This window comes from Artemia franciscana, chromosome 14, assembly GCF_032884065.1.
Source record: "Artemia franciscana chromosome 14, ASM3288406v1, whole genome shotgun sequence".
NCBI classification, from domain to species: Eukaryota; Metazoa; Arthropoda; class Branchiopoda; order Anostraca; family Artemiidae; genus Artemia; species Artemia franciscana.
Window position 1 is genome coordinate 15953477 of NC_088876.1, and position 23380 is coordinate 15976856.

Sequence of the window (23380 nt, forward strand, 5' to 3'; positions counted from 1 at the left end):
CCGCGGTCTTATGCTTGTCTAGCTAGAATCCCATGTCTGAACATGTGTCTGGCCAGAAAAGTCTGCAACTACCAGTCACTAGTAAAATTCAATGTTTAGCTTAAACTACAACAAGGGACCTTAATACCCAGGCTAGTACAAAGAGGGAAATATGCTATCAGGTTTTGCGAGTTCATTGTGCTAGAATAGGTTTGAAAATTAATATCAACTAGACTAAGTCACTAAGGTTAGGAATAAGTGAAGACAAAAAGGGTGACGTTGGGTAACAAAAAGATTGATCATTTTTGTTAAAAATAAAAGAAGCACAAAAAAAGATGGACCTGTGCAGCGACATTAACCAAGGATAAATAGAACAGAAAAGGAAGTTATAAAAGGAAAGCCGTAATAAGCACTAAATGAAGCACAGTTTGTTGATCGGTTTAGTGGTCACTGCTTGTCGGAAATTTTTCATAAGTTAAATCTTCTGATTTAGTATAAGAAGAAAGTCGAGTGAGATATTTATTTGATTATTATTCAGAAATTAGAAAAAATAAAAAAATCATTTCCGCCCCCTTTTAACCTGAATAAATAGCTGTTTATTGTAAAAAAAATATAACTCCTATCGAACATATACTTCTGATTTTTAGTTAATGGAGCATGTCAGGTTAGTATTTTTAACCCCTTTTTACGACCCTCTTTCTTTGCTTAGTTCTCTCTCCATTTACTTTGCTTTCCATTGGGCCGAAGCTAAAAGAGTCGCTTATGCTAAAGTGGAGCCAATCAATAATATAGTTAAAAAAACTGCATACTATCAGAGAATTTCAAGTTACATCCAAATAAACTTAAACCTTCGAATGAAATGCAAATTAACAAAGAATAAGCTTGTTTTGAACTTCTAATTTTGTTGCGTGGTATTTCTGCATTGTCAACGGTGCTATTAATTTTTCTTTCCTATACAAGTCATTGTTTCACAATGCCAAGCCCGGATCGACTAGATGCGATTGAATTTTTTTGTGGGGCCCTCTTTATATATTATATTTTTCGGTAAAATTCATATTTGGTACATATATATATATATATATATATATATATATATATATATATATATATATATATATATATATATATATATATATATATATATATATATATATATATATATTGCGTCACTGGGGCTGTTGCCCCAGTGAAGCAACAGGTCGATCACTTCTCTCGTAACATCCTCCACTTTTCTCATTTTCATGTAACCTTTAGCATAGTTGTTGATGCCTCATAATATTTCTTCTAAGAGATTCATTGGATTAGCTCCTCCAATCTTTCCATTTTAAAATAAAAGAAAATATAATGAGGGTTTAAGTAAAAATAGTTGAGAAATAGAGTGTTAAAAATAAGATTAGCCTACAGATTGTTGCAATAATTCTGGCAAAAAGTTATGTAATAAAAGTGGAGTCTCCAAGAAGAGCTCGTTGCCCCTCCCCCTCCTTGCTTAGAAAAAGTGTAACCATAGTACTCTTAACAACCATTGTGTCGATAAAAAATAAAGAAAAAAGTTGATTAAAGGTCTAAAATGCCCCAATGCACCTAAGTAGAGAGAGCCTCATAATATTTCTTCTAAGAGATTCATTGGATTACAACAGATCCCATAATTTAAAAAAATACGCAAAGTGTTCTTTAGAAAAAGTGTAACCATAGTACTCTTAACAACCATTGTGTCGATAAAAAATAAAGAAAAAAGTTGATTAAAGGTCTAAAATGCCCCAATGCACCTAAGTAGAGAGATGCCTCATAATATTTCTTCTAAGAGATTCATTGGATTACAACAGATCCCATAATTTAAAAAAATACGCAAAGTGTTCTTTAGCAGCTTCATCGCGGCCTAAAAAGCACATTTGGCCACATGAATATGGTTCAAAATCCCCTTCAGGGGTGTATGATGCATGTGCCACTAAATTGATTTGTGATAAATTCGGCTGGCTACTTTGAAGTTGAGCACATTACGACTATTGATGGTTTGATCATCGATAACGTTGAATGAAGCTAAAGTAAAACATGAGTTTGAAGGTTCGTATTTCTTTGTGGAATTCTTTAGAGAGCAACTGATGTCCTATAACGGGCCAAACCAATTCATTTGGAAATTGTATAGGTAACAATGCAATATGACCAAGCGGGCAACAACCCTCGGATAAATTATCTTTGTTGGCTACTAACTGAACCTCGCACATCTGACCCATTTTGGCACTTAGTTGGCTACTTTTTCTGTGGAAACATGGGAGGACTCCACAGTGAATACATACAATGTTGAAGGGTCCCAATAAATTGTAACTTACACTTGCGGAGTTTACGGCATGTTTGTTGGTTTTTCCTGGGTTTTGCACCACAGTTTGTTGGCGTCGAAGATTGCGACGGTGTTGTTCTTCTGACGTAATATTTCTTTCTTCTTCAGTTTCATTTTGACTCATTCTGACTCTTGCTGTTGCTCGTCTACTGACAGCATAATTCTTTGTTCTTCACTATCATTTTGACACACCTTCTGATGCCCGCTGTTGCTTGTAATTCTTGTTGCCGCTTATCTTCTAACCACAAGTTTCTTTATTCTCCTTTTTCGTTTTTTCGCTTCACGCTTTTTTTCAGTGTCCGCTCGGATTGGTCTTGTCGCTTTTGATAGCCCAGATTTTAACTGAAGTTTGACCATTTTAACTCTCTCTCTTTCTTTCTTTCTTTCTTTCTCTCTTTTTCTCTTTCTCTCTCTCTTTCTTTCTTTCTTTCTCTCTTTCTCTTTCTCTCTCTCGTCTAGTAGTTTTAGACATTATTTATCTAGCCCAGTAGAATGTGATAGTTTATTTTAAATTACATGCTTAATTTCAAAAGCCAAACAGACAAAGTTTGACCATTTTAACTCTCTCTTTCTCTCTCTCGTCTAGTAGTTTTAGACATTATTTATCTAGCCCAGTAGAATGTGATAGTTTATTTTAAATTACATGCTTAATTTCAAAAGCCAAACAGAGTTATACGGAATAGAAGATAAAATCAAGCTCCTCCAATCTTTCCATTTTAAAATAAAAGAAAATATAATGAGGGTTTAAGTAAAAATAGTTGAGAAATAGAGTGTTAAAAATAAGATTAGCCTACAGATTGTTGCAATAATTCTGGCAAAAAGTTATGTAATAAAAGTGGAGTCTCCAAGAAGAGCTCGTTGCCCCTCCCCCTCCTTGCTTAGAAAAAGTGTAACCATAGTACTCTTAACAACCATTGTGTCGATAAAAAATAAAGAAAAAAGTTGATTAAAGGTCTAAAATGCCCCAATGCACCTAAGTAGAGAGAGGGGGCTAGGCTCTAAGGTTTCATCTACCTCTCCGAATTGTCAACCTTCTTACAGTTCTATCTCCATAATATCGTGTATTTTTCATGTAGTATGCCAGTTTGGTGTATTTACCCACCTCACGCTTTAAGTACATTTTAGTGTAGATGCCTGATCGACACGAGTAAGAAATTTTAAATTCCAATCATACTCCTGTCCATGAAATCTTTTCTCTTTTTTTCTTGTTTTTCTTCAGTATTGGTATATCTAGAAATATCTTTAGTCCATTCATTTTACTACTACTTCTGTTATCAACTCACCGCAGCACCAAGCCGCTGAGGCTAACTCAGCTACGTGCCCTTCATCCCAATCCAATCAAAGCCTCCCTCTTTACACTCCTCCAAGAAGTTCTTATTTCTGCTAAACCTTTCCTTACGACATCCTCCCACCCCAACCGAGGACGACCTGCTTTCCGTTTAGCCCAAGAAGATTGGCCGAAAAGGACGATCTTTGGCAATCTGTCATCCTTCATCCGGAGAACGTGCCCTAGCCATCTCAGCCTTTTTCTCATTTTAGTCATAGAAAGCGGGACTGAACCACACTTTTCATACAGCAAACTGTTTGAGAGACGGTTAGTCTGTCGGGTACCTAAAACAATCTGTAGGCAAATTGTATGGAAAACATATAGCAAATCTTCATCTGTTTCCTGGAGTCCCCATGCTTTAAAGTGATGTTTGACCACTGTCATCACTGTAGCTTACAATAGTCTAATCTTGGTTCGCAGACTTATATTCCTATTCCAAACTTTTTTTCAACTATGAAAAAACACATTGGGCCTTGGCTATTCTACTTTTAACATCTTCACTGCACCCACTGTCTTTACTTACTATCTAGGTTAGAGAAGCTGTCCATTTAGTTGATCTTTTCGTTACCCCTCGTCACCTTTTCATCTTCACTAATTCCTAGCCTTAGTGACTTAGCCTTCTTAACATAAATTTTTAAACCTATTCTAGCACCATCAACTCGTTAAACCTCTAAAAGTTCATTCATTCTGCTCATACATTGCATCTAAGATGCTTAAATCATCGGCATAATCTAAGTCTCGGAAAGTTTTTCTTTCCTATTTTATTCCTTGTTCTACTATGCCCTTTCTGTGTTCCTTAAGGCAAAGTCCATCAAAATGATCCATATAAATAGGAATAGAACATGGCCATGTGTAACTTCTGATTTAATACCAAATCAGCTACTAAACTCATTTCCTACCTTAACTGCAGCAGTTTTATTGTCGTACATAGCACTAATCACTTTAATGTATTTGTCTGAAGACTTTCGCTAAAGCTCTTGTATCAGCTGAATCAAATACTTGTTCATAATCTATAAAACGGATGTGTAAAGGTATTTGATGACTCAGGCACTTTTCAATTATTAATATAAAAGTAAAAAATTGGTCAACATATCCTCTTCTCTTCCTAAAACCGCACTCTTCTTCTCTTAAAACTTTGTCTACAGCATCTCTATGTGTAAAAAGTATCATCATAATAAGTAGTTTTCTACCTATAGAATTCAGGCTAATACTTTTATAGTTATAATTCTTACTCTTGTCACCTTTATTGTGCTGGGTTTTTATGAAGATTTTCCTAAAACCGCTAAGTACTTCCTCTTTTTCAAAAATTGTATTCATAATCTTCAGTAGCTTATTTCTAACCTCATAACTGCCATATGCATGAAACTCATTTATCACACTATCAGCACCTGGGCCTTATTATTTTTAATCTTTTCATTGCTGTCACTAATTCTTTCTCAGAAGATAATTTTTCCTTCGAATCTAAGGTGCCGCAAAGTTTTTCATTTTCCTCTATTTCTTTTCCTGTAACTCTGTCCCAGTTTACCACATTCTCAAAATATTGTAGCCCCGTTCCTCCGTTCCTATTTTAACTGCGACAAGTCTTTCTCTCAATTTAATATCATGCCAGTACAATCTTTTACTATAATGCCTTCTAGCTGTATCTTCCAGATCTCTGTTACATTCATCCGTGGCCTCCACTTTCTTTACATTGCTCTTAATTTCATGTAATCTATTCTCAGAAAAGTCTTGTGCAAGCCCCTTCTCCTCTCTATTAAACATAAAGCATTTTAACTAGTGTATTCCTAGCTGCATTCCTAACTTTCTTCCCTAAGACACCATCAGCAACTTCACAAATCATTTTCCTAAAATTATTCCGTCCATCTCGTACGTTATCAAATTTTAAATTCTCTAGTTTAGTATTCAACTGTTCCTGAAAAGTTTCTCCCAAATTTTCATCCTGGAGTCAACCAACTTTACAGCTTCCTGGAAGGTAGTTATCCTTCCGAAATATCAGCTATAAAGTAACCCTGGAAACTACAAGACGGATCTTGCACCCTGCCGGATCTGGATCCTGCACCCTGCTGCGGTTTTCCTTCTACGGAGGATCCTCCCACGATGGTGTTCTACGTCACCGTGCAGTTCATTCCATTTCTGGGAGAAAGTTTGTTACTCACGGGACTTGTCCACACGCCAGTGGGCCCTGCTGAGTGTATATTCGAGTGGCCTTCTTCCTCCTCTACCTCTATTTACGGCCCCCCAGCGAGGGTGCCCCAGTTTCTTTTATGGATCCCTAGAGACTAAATCCCCTTGGTCCGCACCTCCTATGGAGGTACTCTAAATGTCTGTAAGTTGTTCCTCTATCCGCCACCTGGGGACGCGTTGAGTGGCCTGGGGGAGGCCCCTCCAGTATACTCAGTAAAGTTTACTTTACATCCACGAATTTTTCATTATTGTGTCCAGCCCAAAAGTGGTTGTACTTAATTAAGGATCAACGTGTTCAGTCTATGCAATTTCATCTCCTTTTGAGTGTGCTCATTGTAAAAATTATTTTTGTTAATTTAGTGACACTAAGCCTTCCGAAAGAACCTTAAGAAAATCAAAAAAAAAAGAAGAACGTTATTTAAAAGCTCGGCAGCGTTACAAATCCCCTTAGCTGTTTTTTATTATTATTATTATTTTATTTTTGTTTTACGTGGATATGAACTATAGTGTTAGCTATAAATTCTAGTATAGCAGATAACTCAGTTCAAAAGCATTACCATATTACATAATTTAAGAATGGTAATGATTATTTGTTGTTGCTTTCTTAGCAGAAACTGGCATATGATATTGGACAATCAAATCTCTTGTTTTGAAATCTTAGTAATTCATCCTATTTCTTTTCCACGAGGTAATTTTATTTCGTGAATGCATTAGATGGCGGTGCATTTATTTAGATGAAAATGGACCATATTCTAAGTCATTTTCCCCATGTGGTCAAACTCCGAGTAATAAGTGTAGCCATATGGAGTTTTGATAATAGACCTGTCTTAAAGGAAAAATGTTATTTCTTTTATTTTTCCGTAAAATACAGATTTTTTTTTATTATTATTGTACTATTGAAATGGGAGCAGGGTCTGACGGTAACTAACCCACTGTTGGCTTTAATATTGTCTGAAGTAAATTGTTCGAATTTCCCTTTTCTGCAGTTGCTGTATTGGCTATTATTATTTTAGGCTGAAAGACTGATGGAGGCATTGGATGTATATGACGGTGTTGTGAAAGACTGGATTGAATAAAAAATTCATTGCAAATGTGCTTAAAGGAAGAAAAAGCCTCTCCCTGTTCAGCCTCACGTTCACCCACTGATGCTTGTCTGTGGCACTAAGGAACCTAATAGGTTTTTGTTGGAATCTTTACGGAGAATCAAATCAAGGTGAGGATATTGAGCTCAACCGCGTAGTCGGAAATATATTTCTTCAAGAGAGTTATAATTTGTCACGGTACAAGAGAGTTTTAGTTAAGTCTGCAGACTAGGACTAGAAAATTGAAAGTCAAAGCAATGACAGGGGTCAAGCGTGGCTCTAAATCGTAAGCACTTCGAAAGGCCGAGGACGATATGTTGAATATTTTTCAAGGGAATTGTCAAAGGATAGTCTTTGACTCTCGTTCGAAAAACCGTATTTCAAACAGTAAGCTATACGAAAAAAAAATCGATCCGACTTTTTAGGGGTATAATGAAAGAAAGGTTGGGATGGCTAGACCACGTTTTAAGGATGAGGGATGACATATTTCCAAAGATTGTGCTTCATGGTACCGAACGAGAAGCAGATCGTCCCCAATAGACTGGAAAAAGGTTTTGAGGTAAGGTTCAAAGAAAATTACAAGTTCATAGGAGGAAATAAAGAAAGAAGCATAGAATAGACCGGGGTGGCGGAGGAGGATAATTAGCATAACTAGACACCTAATACTTCTGGCGCCCCATCCCCATATTAACCACTATCTTTTTAGTACAAAATTAAGCATTTTGTGGTACCTTGTTTGAGCCAGAATCTTGTAAGAATTTTCAATCTTTATTAATGGGGACATAAAATGGATATTTGGACCCCCCCCCCCAGACCTTGCTATTTTCTTTTAGTTGCACCTTGTTTGAAGTAGAATCACATAAGAATTCGAAGTATATGATTGGAGGAACAAAAAGGGCCAGTGTACCCTACATTACCATCATTAATTTTTTAGCAGAAAGGTTGGCATGTTTTTTGTTGTTTTTTTTTTGTATTTTTTTATTTTTTCACCTATTTGCTGCAACTTCATCGAGCAAGTACGTTAGGTAAATTGGACTTGAGAATGAGGGATTTCAGAGGTATGCCCTCCTCTTTGAATTTTGCATCAAAGTGCTTTGATCAGACAGTGCTTTAATAGACGGGATAAAATTGTTCTTACCTTAAAATAAATCGATAAATAAATAATAGGTATTATGTTTTGAAGAAAAGTGACGTAGCCTTGCCTTGCCTATGCTGCGTTTATTTCAAGTAACAACGAAGAATACGTTAGTTTTTATGTTTTAGGGCAAAGTAATGCAGCATTAGTTTATTAAACATGTACATGTTAATAAGAACAATATTGATTTTGTGTCGAAAACAGAAAATAAAGTTGGTTTTGAGATGAAACAGCGTATTTTGAAACCTTCTTTAATGAATGTCTATATCTTTTTTCCTCTTTTTAAGAAGAGATCCTTCTTAGGAAGTACCATCCTAAGGGGTTGAGGAGTTGACTGCAAACACCTCACGTTTCCTGTGCAGTGTAATTTTTTTTTATATATATATATATTTGGCTTCATGGGTCATTGTATTTTTTTTCTTTTTTCTTTTTTGGTTCCTTTTCTTAATTCACAGGAACCTCGGTTCGTTTTAAGGTCCACATCTAATATAAGCGATTTACTGCTCGTTCGAAGTTTGGTGCTTGCTCTTTACTCTTCATGGAAAAGCTTTGTTTTTTTTTTAATTTAATAACTGTTGTTCGTGTTCAATTGATGTAATTTGTGTACGTATATATTATTAGCAGTAACGCTGGCTTATAATATTCATTAATAGTAGTTAGCGGTAACTTACGGTAGAAACATCGTAGCAATAGTAGTGGTGCGAGTCCGAACATGTTTTTGTACTTTTGTTAGTAGTTGCCGTGGCAGAAATAGTCCTGGTCTGCTGTAAATGCGTGAACTCCATGGCTAAGGGGATCCTAACGTATGAACAAGTTTTTCGCTGGGGGCCCAAAAATATGTTCAATTTTTTTCGGTCAGCTTTAAACTTGTATCTCCCAGTCCATGGGCCTGAGAAAACCTGGAACAAATTAAAAGTTATAATCCAAAAAATTATTCATCCAAAAATGTGCCCGATGAGAGCCTTTTTTTTAAGAACTTAAAACTTGTTTATCTAAGTCTCTAGGTCAAGGGGTTCCCAATGCAAAAAAAAATATTTACATAAAATTTGAGGGGTGGAAGTCAAAAAATTTTTGGTTCATGACCGAAAGGATTTACTGGACTTTTGATAATCCCAGACTAAAAAATTCGCGACGCCCATAAATTAGTCGAAAGCTCAGTGTCTCCAATAGACTCGAAGATAATATCATGTTTTGACTGGATTTCAATACAGAACAAAATTGAAATTAAATTTGGATATTGTTTGATGACACCCAAAAATAGGTACAGGTCTGTTCGGCTCTGAGCGTCTCGAAATGTACAGGAAGACATGTAGACAGGGCATGGAAGACCTCATTTGAGATGTTTTTTTTTTACGTGGTTGGATCGATTGTTGACGCTTGAAAATTGGCCAAAAATACTTTTTTTTTCTGACTAACTTTTAAACATGGAAGGCATATAGACTGGGCAAACAGGAACATCCAAAAAACAATTATCTGCGATCGGCTGGGAACTTACACGGTCTTTACGCAGGGGCAAGAGAATGAAGCCAAAAGTATAATGAGAAAAAAAAATTACTGTATATTGTCGTAACACCCAAACTAGGTGCAAAACTTTATGTCTCTTACAGGGCATGTTGACTAAGCAAAACGGACCTCGTCAAAGACAATTCATTTTGGGAATAAGTTTGGTCGTATCAATTCCTGATAAATTGATATGAGGAAAAAATATTTTGATTTTTTTTTTATTTCTATCGACTCGTGACGAAAATAAATCTGTTTTTTTTCGATCGGTTTGAAACTTTGAGCATGTATATAAATTCAAGGAAACCTTAATGCACATATAAAATTTACAAAGAAAATTCTATTGTATTGATTTGTGATGTCTGAAATTTTTGTGCAAGACAACAAAACAGAACTTGTTTATATATGGTCGGAAATATGCATTTAGTTAAACTTGCATTTAGAATAAGACAGAATCTGAACAGATTCTTTGAATAAAATAATGGTGAAAACACATCTGGTGTCTACAGGATGGAGATCAATGATTGGACTTTTAATTGAATATTAATATTTTCCCTAAGATTTAAATGGTCATCTAAACATTATGTATCTTATATAGAAAAGATGAAAAACTTAATCAATATTCCTACAATGACCACATAATAAAACTATCAATTTACAATTTTTATTTGTCGAAACTTCAATAATAGAAAAAGAAAATCACCCTGCTAATCAAGGATGCATTTTAGAATAAATAACAGTTATGATTTACAAACTTGTTTTACCATCGTAAAAGAACAATTTTGTGCAATAATTTTCCTTTTGGTTACATTCTATTTAAAAGTGTTGAAAAATGATGGTAGCTCAGTTATAGAGCGTTCGCTTTGCCTGTGGAAGGCCCGGGGCTCGTTCCCCCACAGTACCATCTTTTATTATAACTTTTTGTTCTAGTGAATTGGAGGAAGCGTTACTTGTATTGCCAATGGACTACGTCACGCAGCTTTTAATAGCTTTAGAAAAGTTGTTAGAGGATGAAGTAGAAGTAGAGTTAATTTCAAGAATTTTGTTTTTCCTCCTACGGCTTCACCATGGACCTGTCACTGGGTCGCCCCAGCTATCAGAAGTCATTGAAAAATTGAAGTTTAAAGCGGAAGGGAAAATTAATTTACTTAGGGTAAGTATGTTATTATCTATCAAAAAACGAATTCAGGGGTGGGGTGAAAAATGGATTTTTAAACCTGGTATCCAGACACTTCTGTATTCTGACCCTTTTATTTTTGGTTAGTTCTTTTTTTGGCTATTCGTTATTGTCCAGATTAAAAAAAATAGCTATAGATTAATGATATAGGGTTCCGTTGCAACTGGACCCTCGTGTAACTGAACCTCGCACATCTGACCCAATGTGCAATTGAACCCCCATGTAACTTAACCCACGTGCAGCTCAATCCTCGTGTAATTGAACCCTTATGTAACTCAACCACCGTGCAACTGAACTGTCATGCAAGTGAACCCGGTGCGACTGAACTTTCATTTCAAGAGAAAGTTTCTCTTGAAATGAAAGTTCAACTTGTTTAACTTTCAACTGTTCAACTTGTTTAACTTGTTTCAACTCAAGTTTAACTTGCCTATAATGCTGATTCAGGAACGATAGCTATTATTTAAATTTATCTTGACAGTAAAAGTTTTTTGCGGAGTCGAATATATGGAATTTTTTTAGCTGAGCCAGAAACGCTGATAAGTCTCCCTTTATCTGTTTTACTTCTCTAGTACTAATAGGACACTAGAATATCCTAGAGAGCTCTTTAAGGTTATTTGAGAGCTAATATTTACATTTATGTACTTAATAGTTTTGTCACAACAACACCATTATAAAATGCCTTATGGCACGAAATGCGATTTTATTGTTATGTTTGGAGGATAAAGGCTCGAAACCATAAAAGGTCTGCCACAGAAATCTCCGTGATCGAAGCTCATCAACTGGTGCTTAAAATCCCTCTCTTGAAAACTCCTCTTCCCCGTCAGCTTTGAAAGTGGGAAAAAAAACAAAAAAGTTTTGAAAACTTTTCAAAACTTTTGAAAACCAAGTGAGTTTTAAAAACCAAGTGAAAAAATTTTATTCATATGCAAAGCTGATTTGTTAATGATAGTTATTTTCATTTCAATAATAGAATTAATTAAGAAACAAATTCTTGGGAATTACGAAACAACTCTTGATTGCTATAAAAAACCTGCACGTGTCTTCTTTTTCTTTGTTTTTTTTTTTCTCCAGCACTAGTGGGTCACTTGAACATCGTTGGGGCGCTGAAGTGGGTAACCACCCGTGGTTCTCGGAATTGGTGGTTTATTTCCTCCACCCCATAAAAACGGATGTCATTTTCGGGTTGATCTTATGTGGATCGACCCAAACAATAGGCTTTATGTAACTTCAAAAATCAAACTGTAAGAGGTCAGCGAGCCGGGTATAAAATCAGTGATATCACTTGCTCCTCGACGAATCTTTACTTGAGCTCTAATTGAAAAGCTCATAGCTTACAGTAAAACCAAAACCAAAATATTTTATCGGGTCATGAGATAGGAATAAGCCCATTCCTGAAAGTTTCTTTCAATTTGGAAAAGTTCTGTGGCTGCCCAAATTTGTAATAGAAGTTAGAAACTGTGATCGAAGTGAGAGGCAAATTTTCAGCTTCTTATCAGTGCTAATTCAAACTTGTTCTTATGCCTTGGGTTGCGTTGTATCCAACAGGATTTGATTTAAATAGACATTGAGTTACATAAGGGTCGAGTTAAACGGGGAGGGGATGTGAGTTAAATTGGAGAAGACTTAAACGGGGGTTCAGTTGAGCGAGGGTTCAGCTAAATAGATTGAGTTTGTATGGGTCTCAGTTAAATGGGATTGAAATGCTTATGGATCTAGTCGCACGGGGGTCAAGTTGAATGGGGGTTCACTTGTACGAGGGTTCAGCAAAGTGGAGTTCAGTTAGGCGTGGGTTGAGTTGCACGGGGGTCTATTTAAACTGGGGCTCAGTTAAATGGATTGTAAGGGGTTCAGTTGCACGGGCTTCAGTTAAACGAATGTTCAGTTGCATCCGTGGTTCCCAACGTGAAGCGCAGGCCCAGCCGATGGGGCATGGTAATATTTTGCTGGGACATAGACAGGACGTGCACCTTTTTGCGTCTATACTTTGTAGCCTGAATTTTAAAAAACATAGCATTGCTAATGTGAATGAAGTTACATTCACATGTATTTAAAGAGCAAAAAAGATTCGTGATAGTATTGCAATAGCATCATATAGTGTATAAAAGGTCTTGTATTCAAACAGTATTTTTCCTTAGTGTAAATTATGCCTAGAGGACGACCCGTTAAGAGATACTAAATTATTGTTCTTTTAATGTTCCTTCAACTGAATACACGTAAAATTTTGTACAACAAACTTTAAAAATCACGAGGGGGGCATCGATATTTTAGAAATGTCTATGTGAAGCATGATCCAAAATCGGCTGAGAACAACTGAGATACCTGCACACCCTGATAGAGTAGTACTAGTGCCATTTCGAGGAAAGACACATGACCATAGAGTCGTGGCATTCAGCTGTGGTGATTACCCCTTAAAGCTTCCAAAAATTATAAGAAAATCCTGGCCTGATTAGCATATACTGAGGTAAGGGAGGTAATTTGTGCAATTCGCTAAAAAAAATCCTTCTTTTTTTAATTTTCTTAATATTTGTAATAACCCTCCCTTAGCTACATTTCATTTGAACTAATTTTGTGCGGGAGCAATAAAGTGGTTTTGTCCTATTTTTGTATGCCACAGATTTCAATTATGTATAAGAAAGTGGCAAGGATCTAACCTCTGCAGTTTTATGGAAAGTGTAGGTTTCGGTCCGGATTAATGAGTATGACGTCATATCTATGAAAGATGTGTGTAATTCTTGGCTAAAGGCAAAAAGGGTGTTTTGTTTGTCTTTGAGCTTGAGCCTACAATTTGTGAGCTGAAATGGAGTTTTACAGTGTATATCAGAGAGGACGATCTAAAGTTATCTGAAGTTATTGCGCCGAGTCTTTGTTTGTTGAACCATTATTTCTGCTTTTGAGTAGAAAACTCCATCCTTGTGCCTAGCCTCCGTATAACAAGTTCTTCAACGTAACATTTCGGTTACATTTGACTCACTTTATTGTAAGTAAATCATGCGTCAAATTTGGAACGGGATCGTCTTTCCATATTAAGAATTTCAAAAGTTTCATCTTGAAAGAGTGTAATTTCTAATGCAAGGTGGCTTAAATAATAAGTTTTTCTAAAGAAAAACTCTGTTGCTTTTCCCAAAAGTGGGATTAATTCTCTTTTTGAAACTTTTCAGAGAGTAAATTTGCTTATAAACTTTTTAGTTAACCATTTCAATCGCATTTGAAGGCTAGGCTATTCCTATATTGCTCAGCTTCTCTGGGTAAATTAATGAAATTACTGAAGTGTGCTTATTAAAAAAAAAGTCAGAAGATACGAAACTCCACCTCTGATCTTGTTTTCATGTTTTTTTTTACTGATTGTGTTATAAAAAATGGACTTACACCCCTGACGGTTAGGCTGACTTGTTAGCATTGGATTGATATAAGATAAGACATTCATTTCAAAACATTCTATCAAAAGCCCCGAAGGGCCAAATTCCCATTTCTATATAATAATAATAAAAATATATAAGCAAAGGAATGGTAAAAAAAAGCACAACAACAATGAAAACTTGCAAGCAATGCCAAAACAACAATATCAGAATCACGACCATTCCTTAGTCACAAATATTAAACTGCAAAATGTCAGCAAGTTAAAAAGGTAAAAATTGATAAAATTAAAAACAGAATAAAATAAAATATACATTAAAAAGGTTTAAAAGAGTATACGAAAAGGGGGAGAGAACAAAACAAGCAAAGGAACATAAAACTTGGGTATCACCAGTAACAAATAATAAAAAAGTAAAACTAGCGGTTTGTTTTATCAGTAGCCTAATGAAGGGGACAAAGGTTTTTCATATCTGGAGGTAAAGCAACGAATGGGGACAAGATAGGGACGGGTTCAGAAACAGTCCTTGGCACGCAGTGTATGGATAAGGAATGGATAAGATATATATATGATAAGTCTTGGAGAAAATGTTTTAAATGCGAGGGTTTATTATTGCTTTTTCTTAAACGGTGGCACAACGTAGCTCTCCTGTGCTCAAGTGTTTTCAACCTGGCCTTTTTTTTTTAGAAGGAGTGGGTATGGTACCTATGCTTCTTTGAAAATTATCCCCAGAGCTCTTTTTTTTATTGATTTTTTTTCTGATTCTTCACGGGAGATGCCAGGATGCCAAACTGGACAAGCGTATTCATGATGTGGGCGGGCAAAAGAAGTATAAATCCATAAAGAATGGTTGGGGGGCGCTAAATTTAGTTAAGAGCATAAAAAGGGAAATAGGCACATTAGCTCTATGGACAATATCTTTAACGTGAATATCCCACCTTATAATAGAAGAAATTGTGACCCCAAGTAATTTAAACAAGGATACAGAAATATCTGGAGGTATAGAGCAGAGGATATGGGGTGAGTTCTTAAATAAAAAAATTGATATTATCATAGACTTATTGGGATTTACTCTCATGTATAGGGCTGCTTTTTAGATTTCTGTAATAGGTTTCAACAACCGTTTGGTTATCAACAAATTTACATTTGTCAGGAAATTCCTTAGCGAGGCTATTAATCATAACTGAAAAAAGGAAGGGGCCTAGGAAAGTACCTTGGGGTATTCCATTATGGACAGGGAGGGGACTGAAAGAATGATTTTGATGCTTGATAAGAAAGAGGCAGCCAATTTCACAAGGAAAGAATTAATATTGAATTCAGTGACAAGTTTATCGACTAATATATTGTGGTTAACAAGGTCAGATGGTTTTTGAAGGTTTTTGGCCTTTTGATATCCAAAGGCCAAACACTGGTTTTTTCCGAGTTTTACAATTCTTCTTTTGATCTCAGACAGGGAAATAGAAGAAAAAAAAGATGAGAGATAATCTGTTGGTAATCGATAAGACAATGCGGGAAGGCTTATGACGATGGAAGCGAAGAAGCTGTTAAGATTATTAGCAGTAAGTTCAGGCGATTCAATAGGTTGAAATTAAGCTTGTCTAGACTCCTACCACACTACTTTTTTTTTTTTACCTCGGAATACTAATTTTTTGGTTTATTAGTAAACAATTCTTTGACCTAATTTTTGTACTAGGATCGAGCAGATGTACATATTTCCCTTTTAATTATTTTTCTCAGTTTATTAGCGCTTTTATGTCTGAAGATTATTGACGTAACCAACCAGAAAAGACCAGCAGTTGGATACTTAGCGACAACAAAATTAGCGCTGGTTTACAATTGCTGGATAAATTTACGTTTTGTATTCAATAATCTTGTTTGGCGAGTAATAGAAGACAGCTATTGCAGTAATATTATAGGGATGGCGAAGTACTGTAGGCCTGATACTTATCCAAAGGATTTCATCATATTCAAATAAACTAGGGACACGAATAATTTTTGGGTAAAGGTTGCTCTTAGTAAAGAGAGACACCTCCTCCTTTTCCCAAGTGGTTGATCTGAAGGACGGAGTTTGATAAATTCTGAATAATTTGACAAACGAAGAGACCTTTGATCGAATGAAGAGACCCTGGTGGAGGGACTGTACTTCTGTAACAGCTATATATATATATATATATATATATATATATATATATATATATATATATATATATATATTTTAATTCTGATAGCACTTTGAGTTCAGTAAGCTTGTCAAAATTAATACTTTCGACACTACTGATTAAGAGCTTTGGAAAATCAAAGTAATTTGGGAAATATGATATACCTGACGGGTTTTCGCATTATTTTCTGCCTTCTTCTTTTGGTTATCCATTTTACGACATGGTAAAGTCCCGTTTTTCATAAGGTATTTTTTTTGCCTGGTTTTAGTTACAATAGGTGAAGATTTGTGAAGCTATTAGTTTAGTAGTAATCTTATTTAAATCTTAGTTCCAGTGACTTATGTTAAATCATGGAAATATATTTTTAGGATACCATTGGATTTAACATGGCTGCCTTGGAATTTTTGCAAAGAGAAATTGAAGAAAAAGAGGCTACTCAGTTATTCCTTGATGCCACATTGAAAGCTCGAGATAAAAGGAAAAAGAAAAATAGGAAAGATTTGGCGATCAAAAGAGCAGTTCTATCTTTGTAAAATTTGAATAAATTTGTTAACTTTCTATTTATGAGTAATATTATTGCAACGTGATGGTATTAGTAGCTATGCATTTGGATTTATGAAGTATGTACTTTGATTCATGAGTAATAGCTTGACATAGTCATTTCATCCATTGTCTTAAGAATGTACGTGTGCTAATGATAAGCTGGTTGTTTGTTTATTATTTTTTTAAAGAAAAAATAGCGTTTTCTTGGCACATATTTATATTTCAGAAGTTATCTTTAAGAACGTAAAATTAGATTGGCTAAGTTCAGAAATCTTCCGCTGAAATTTACCAAAAATTAACGCGGTGTTGAAGGTTCAAACTTAAAAATTAAAATCTCCACAAAAGTGAAATTTACCAAGAATTAACGCGGTGTTGAAGGTTCAAACTTAAAAATTAAAATATCCACAAAAGTGAAATTTACCAAAAATTAACGCGGTGTTGAAGGTTCAAACTTAAAAATTAAAATCTCAGTAAAAGAAACACTAAAAATGGCATTAATCCGAAAACTTCCAGTTCGAAAACTTGCATAGCACACGCTCATATTAATGAAGCATGTATATTTTTTGCTTCAAAATGCTAAACATGTCCAGGCCCTAGGACATTCGCCCCTCTTCTTTCTACCATAGTAAGGCGTCACTGAAAGCAAACGTCACTAAATATAATGAGTAAATGCTGCTTTCTAAGAACTGTATATATCAAACTTAAACTAAAAAAGAAAAAACGAGCATAAAATGTGGACAAAACACAAAAAAAAGCAAACTTTGAATAAAAAAAAAAATTCGAAAATTTTGTCTTAACATCCAAAAGCCTTTATCAATGGTAAAAAGAAAGAATCAAAGAAACTAGCCTAAACAAAACATGATAAAACAAAGATAACAAAATAAACGTTTTAAGAAAAACATCTTGGTGTTGTGCTTTGGGACGTGTTTTTTTGGGATTATTATTTAAATGGGAGATCTCTTTTCGTCTTTTCCTTCTATCATTTCTGGTGTTTATTTGTTGTTTTTTAGGCTGGTTTCTTTTATTTCACAATTTTTTAGCGCTGATAAAGCCTTCTGGATGTGTAGTCAAAATATTGGATTTTTATTATTTATTGTTTGCTTTTTATGTTTTTGTCCGCTTTGTCGTTTAAAATATTGCACCCGTTTCTTTCTGTTTAAGTTTGAAAATAGAAAGGCAGTGTGGTTTGAGAAATTATTCAGTGTAAATACGAAATAAACATTTCAATTTTTGAAAAGTCCTCGGCTGATCCCTCACCCTTTCTCTCGCCTCTTGGCTTGGGTGTAGTCTACTTTGCTGCAGTTTTCGCTTAATTTTTTACAAATTTTCTCGCAAAAAAAAAGAAGAATAAATGTCTTCGAATTATTGGCCTATACTTGTACCATTGTCATACGCTGATAAATTGTTTTCAATGAGAACCTCTTTTGCTGTCTGATTTCGCATTAAAAAAATATATCTACTCATTTTAGGACAGGAATCTGGCTCTGAAAAGCAGCAATCCATGATACTTCATTTAAAGAAAAGCAGGAGAAATTCTCATAATTGCGCATTTTTCAGTACAGAACTTACCGCCTATTCACCTGTAAATCTACAGGTACCGCCTATAAATCTACATAGTTTAGAAGGGGAACAATTCAATAATATGATCCTTTTTTTTATTTATCCATTGTTTTTTTTCTTTTTCTTTTTTTTGTCCCGTTCCTTTAGCCTGCAAATTTTAAATTATAATTGTCAATTATTGTATTTTCAATGCATGGGGCTGTAGCTCAGTGGTAGAGCGTTCGCTTTGCATGTGAAAGGCCCGGGGTTCGATCCCCCGCAGCTCCACTTTTTGAATTTTTATTCCTAATGAATTGAAGGAAAAGTTACATACATTGCCAATGGAATATGTCGCACAGCTTTTAATAGCTTTAGAAAAGTTGTTATAGGATAAAGTAGAAGTAGAGGGAATTTTAAGAGTTCTGTTTTTCCTCCTACGGCTTCATCATGCAACTGCTACTGGGTCTCCCCAGCTGTCAGAAGTCATTGACAAATTGCAGTTTAAAACCGAAGAAAAAATTAATTTACTAAGGGTAAGTACATTATAATTTATAAAAAAAAAATTCAGGGGTGGAGTAGAAGATGGATTTTTGATTTTCTAGATTCTTCTGCGTGTCAACTTTAAGTTCTTTACGTCAGGGGATATTTTGTGATGAATTCACAATATCGCTGTAGGTGTTTGATAGAGTAATACTAGTGCCATTTCGATGAAAGCGACATGACCATAGACTATGGGGGTACGGTAGCAAAGATTCAAAATTGTTTTATAGCATCCTATGCTCTCTTCTAAGAAAATCCTGACGTGATAGGTACATACTCTTTTCCAAAATTTCAGTATTTTATCAGTGGAGCACAATACTTTTTTTGTGTAATTTGCGCTTTTTCTTCCATTTTTGTTTTCTCAACATTTTTAATAAGCCTCTGTTAGCCATATTTCATCTGAATTAATCTTGTGTGGGAGCAATTTTTGGGTTTTGTCCTTTTTTATGCTACAGATTTCAATTACGTATGAGAAAGTGGTAAGGATCTAACCTCTGTTAAAGTTTCGGCCCGATTTAAACAAGCTTGAAATCATATTTATGAAAGCTGTGCATAATTCTTGGCTGGCGGCAAAAAAAGTGTTTTTGTTTGTCTTTGAGCTAGAGCCTACAATGTGTGAGCTGAGATGGAGTTTCGCAGTTTATCAATCAAATCACAGAGATGGGGTAGAATTTACAAAACAAATTATAAATAAACCAATAATACGCTAAATCGCCGTTCAAAATTCCTAGTTTGAAATACAGCATAACACGCGTTCGTATTGATGAAATGGGGATAATTTTTGCTTGAAAAACGCTAGACATGTCCAGGCCCTCGGGGCCATTTGCCTCTCGTCTTTCTACCATGGTAAGGTGCCACCGAACGCACAACGTCACTATATATAATGAATAAATACTGCTTTCCAAGAAGTGTGTATATCGAATTGTATTTTAATCTTTGAAGCCCTCGGCTTATCTCCCCTCATCTCGTGTCTTGGCCTGGGTACAGTTTGCTTTTGTGCAATTTTCGCTTAAATTTATGCAAATTGTCTTTGAAAATAAAGCATTCTTGAAATGTTTTGCTTGTACGTAAAGCAGTATCACATGCTGAGAAATTATTTTCAGTTAGAACCTCTTGGGGTTTCAGAGCTTACAAGTAAAAAAACAATGTCGTTGCTCATCTTGCGACAGGAATTTGGTTTTGGCAAGCTATAGTCCATGATATTTCATTTAAAGAAAAACAGGAGAAGTTCTTACAGATGCTCATTTTTTAGTACAGAAACTATCACTTATTTTCCTTTGTATCAGTCCGTACAAGTAATGTTGTTATATTCAAACTACTCTCTCTAATAGATTTACTAGACAGTAAACTCGTCTCCGTTGTTTCTTGTGGTAAAAAAAAGATGCTGGAATTTACTTTGTCCTACAAAAACAAAAGTGTGTCTAGTATTGCCTGAGTATTCCTGAACTCGCTTTTTGCGGGTCTAGTTCCTATTTTCACTTTTTTTTTTCTCACCACATAAAGAATAACTACTTTTTCCTGAGTAGAATACTTTGTCTTGCTGAAGGGAACTTAGAAATGAGACCGTTTTCTACCAAGGCTCACTGATTTTGCTTCATAGAGTTTACAAGGTTACGCAAATATTCGTCATTAAAACGACTACAGCAGTCTTGTTCCTGTGTCTCAGATAAGTAGACCTCCACCGAGACGCTTCGTCATATTGAACTGTTCAGCGAGCTGACGAGTATGAGCAAGCTGATCAACCGTGAACGAGAATATCTTAAGAATCAGACCGTAATATAAGGTTGAACAAATAACGCAACAAGTTTTTGTAGATTTGGAAGAGAGCCAGGCCGAAAATTAAAAGCCTAGGAATAGGCTCGTTGAAGGGTAGGAAAATTTTGAAGGGCATTCCAAATATTGTTGATAATTTTTCTACATTGATGTCTAGAAGCAAATTTGACAGCTATATATTTTCAAGAAAATGTCCAAATATCAGGATTTTAAATACTGAATACAGAAGGTCTGAGCATTGTTTTACCTATGTTTGTGCTGTTAAAACACTGCCTCTTTGTAGTTTAGAAGGACAAGGTCGATTGGGTATTCATCAATGAGGATGCCAGGTTTTTACTATTTAGTAACCTATTCAAGAGGACCGACTGAAAATATCTGCAAAGTCTGTTTTAAAATTTGCTATTTAAGTAACTTGGAACTTATGCCCCTGGGGCAACACCACACATCAAGTCGCTGTCGGAGGTTAGTATTTCAAGCTTTTAAACTGCTGCATTTAAAATAGCGCCTTTCGCAATTCGATACTCGATGAGACGACAAAGCAAACTGCCTCACTTGGGTGGCTGTTTAGCAACCGTTCCATCGCATATAAATAGTATTCGTTCTTATGATTTGTGAACAAACGAGGCTTCTCTTAATTGTTACAATCATGCATCCCGCTGGAGAAACCTGAAAAAGGGAGACCCAATTTTTTTTTTTCCATTGCCACAAATTTTCAAAATACTCTAAATAATCTATGATTACCGCTACTACTGCTTATAGCACGAAGCGACCACAGGCCAACACAGCTGTACTTGCTCCTGCTCCACCCTAATTTATTCAAACCTTCACTATTTATCTCCTCTCAAGTAGTTTCTCTTAATGCCATTCTTGTAACCTCTTCCTACCCCACTATGGAACGATCTGCTTACTGTTAACCTTCCTTTCATTGGGGATGAAACCATACTTTTGTTTAACTTACTGTTCGATATACGGTCAGTCAAACAACTACCTAAGGCCATCATTATACAATTCTTTTGGAAAGCATTTCACAAATATTTTTAATCCTTTCAAAGTTTTCACCTTTCAAACCTGTATTTGATCACTCTCATGACCGTGGCTTACAATGTGACCGTGGTTAAATATATACAAATATCATCTGAGTCGTCTCTTTCAGTCGATTTTTGACGTAAATGAATGTTAAATTTGGGTCCAGAATGCAATTTTGACTATAGACGTAAGTTTGAAATTACTCCCCCCCCCCCTCATACGCAAATATATAAGCTGAATTGGTATGTTTAGTGGTAGGAGTAAAGCTAATTTCAGACGTAAATGAATTTTAAATTTGGATTAAATATGCAAATATGACTATAGAGGTAAGATTATGGCTTATATCCTAGCTACCTGAATAGTCCATTAATATAAACATTATCAGTAATATCAGTAATACCTACATTTTTATTTTTTTTTTTTCATCCCTACTTGTACAAGATATAGAAGTTTCTGTATTATTTAATTATTAGCCTTATTCCCGCCCTGTGCACTGTTTGTGGATAAATAAAGTCTATATCACCTTATGTTATGTTTTCTAACCATGGGAGATGATTTTCCGAAATTCCTTACAAAACTAATTCAAAACGCCGGCATCTCTGAACCAAAATGTCAATTCTATAGTTGTTTTTCAACGTTGTGACCTTCCAAGGTACAATTTTTATAAATAAATGAAATTGTAACGGCTTCAAGAAAACCAATGGGGCCCACAAGTGGAGGTCAGGGACTAATGCATCTTTTCAGGTGTACACAGAGCGCATAAGCTAGCATGCAGCTGAACAGAAAGTAACATCAGTTTAATGAAAGTTATGTGCAAACCTGGCCCCATTTTGGTTAGTATTAGGTTTTTTGCACTTGCTAATGTGCTCCTTCCGACGGAGTCGAGGTACTACACAAGTAATTTCAAACCTATTACCTCCAATCCATTATATATTCATGGCCGAAAATAATATACTACAAAGGGGAGGTAGCCCATGATCAATAATATAGCTAGAAAGGAGTTATCCTATCTGAACAGCCCACCAAACAAATAAAATCAGAAGGATTATCCACAGTTCAAAATATGGTGTAATGCCGGGTCGTTCACTAGGCTGTAATTTCCTCGAGGTACGTCACGTCACACGTCAAGGTCACCACCCTTGCACCTCGGTTCTGGGTCTGCTTTCTCGGTTCTGATTGGGAAAACACTTGAAAGGTCTACCTGAATGCACTATGAGGCCAAACAAGCAAAATAGGAACAAAGGAAAGAGCTTATATAAGAACAAAATCCTTCCATTATATCGAAACGGCTTTATCATTTTGTACCCAACTTATTCTCATCAGATGGTTTATTAGGGCCAGCTAACATCAGGGAGTAGTCTATGACTGATCAAGTGAAATTATCACAAAAATGCGAGGAAATTTTGTAAGTTCTTTTAAAAACTCACGTAAACCAATGTGACTGGGGTTCTTAACAGCTAGTCAGGCTTTTTTTTTTAGTGGTTTGTATTTAATAAGTAGGGTTATCATAACTGTTTATATGGAATCTGTGACTGATTATTAATTGACGAAATTTTTTCGAGGAAACTATCAAAATCAATTTTTTACGTTAATTGGCTCGTAATTTACTGCTGCGGAATAGCAAGGTGAAACAACTGTTCCAATATTTGTCTTTGACTCTGTCATCATTATTCTGTGGTCGTTAATAATAATCATTATTTTAGATTTATTAAAATAAGTATAAATATTA

General features: G+C 35.4%; 2 protein-coding genes and 1 non-coding gene across 4 annotated transcripts in view; all 3 read left to right on the forward strand.

Moving 5' to 3' along the window:
* LOC136035384 (elongation factor 1-alpha-like) overlaps positions 1–10685 on the forward strand; it is a 23737-nt gene extending 13052 nt beyond the window's left edge. For both annotated transcript variants that reach the window (XM_065717156.1, XM_065717155.1), the window contains exons 5-6: positions 6839–7038; positions 10473–10685. The gene's annotated coding sequence lies outside the window, so the exon portion shown is untranslated. The remainder of the gene's footprint in view (positions 1–6838; positions 7039–10472) is intronic.
* Positions 7165–16763, forward strand: LOC136035743 (WD repeat-containing protein 3-like). Its single transcript, XM_065717713.1, has 3 exons — positions 7165–7193; positions 10473–10695; positions 16599–16763. The coding sequence occupies exons 1-3, from the start codon at positions 7165–7167 to the stop codon at positions 16761–16763; spliced, it is 417 nt and encodes a 138-aa protein (XP_065573785.1).
* A 1765-nt stretch (positions 16764–18528) lies between these two features.
* Positions 18529–18600, forward strand: Trnaa-ugc (transfer RNA alanine (anticodon UGC)). Its single transcript has one exon. It is a non-coding gene; the product is annotated as a tRNA-Ala (tRNA).
* Positions 18601–23380: the final 4780 nt, after the last annotated feature.

Bases quoted from the DNA above. Each gene is read 5' to 3' on its own strand.
- LOC136035743 (XM_065717713.1), top strand. From the start codon at position 7,165: ATGACAGGGGTCAAGCGTGGCTCTAAATC. The intron at 7,194-10,472 runs GTAAGCACTTCG...TTTTTGTTCTAG, and splicing joins GTCAAGCGTGGCTCTAAATC to TGAATTGGAGGAAGCGTTAC. The intron at 10,696-16,598 runs GTAAGTATGTTA...ATATATTTTTAG, and splicing joins GGAAAATTAATTTACTTAGG to GATACCATTGGATTTAACAT.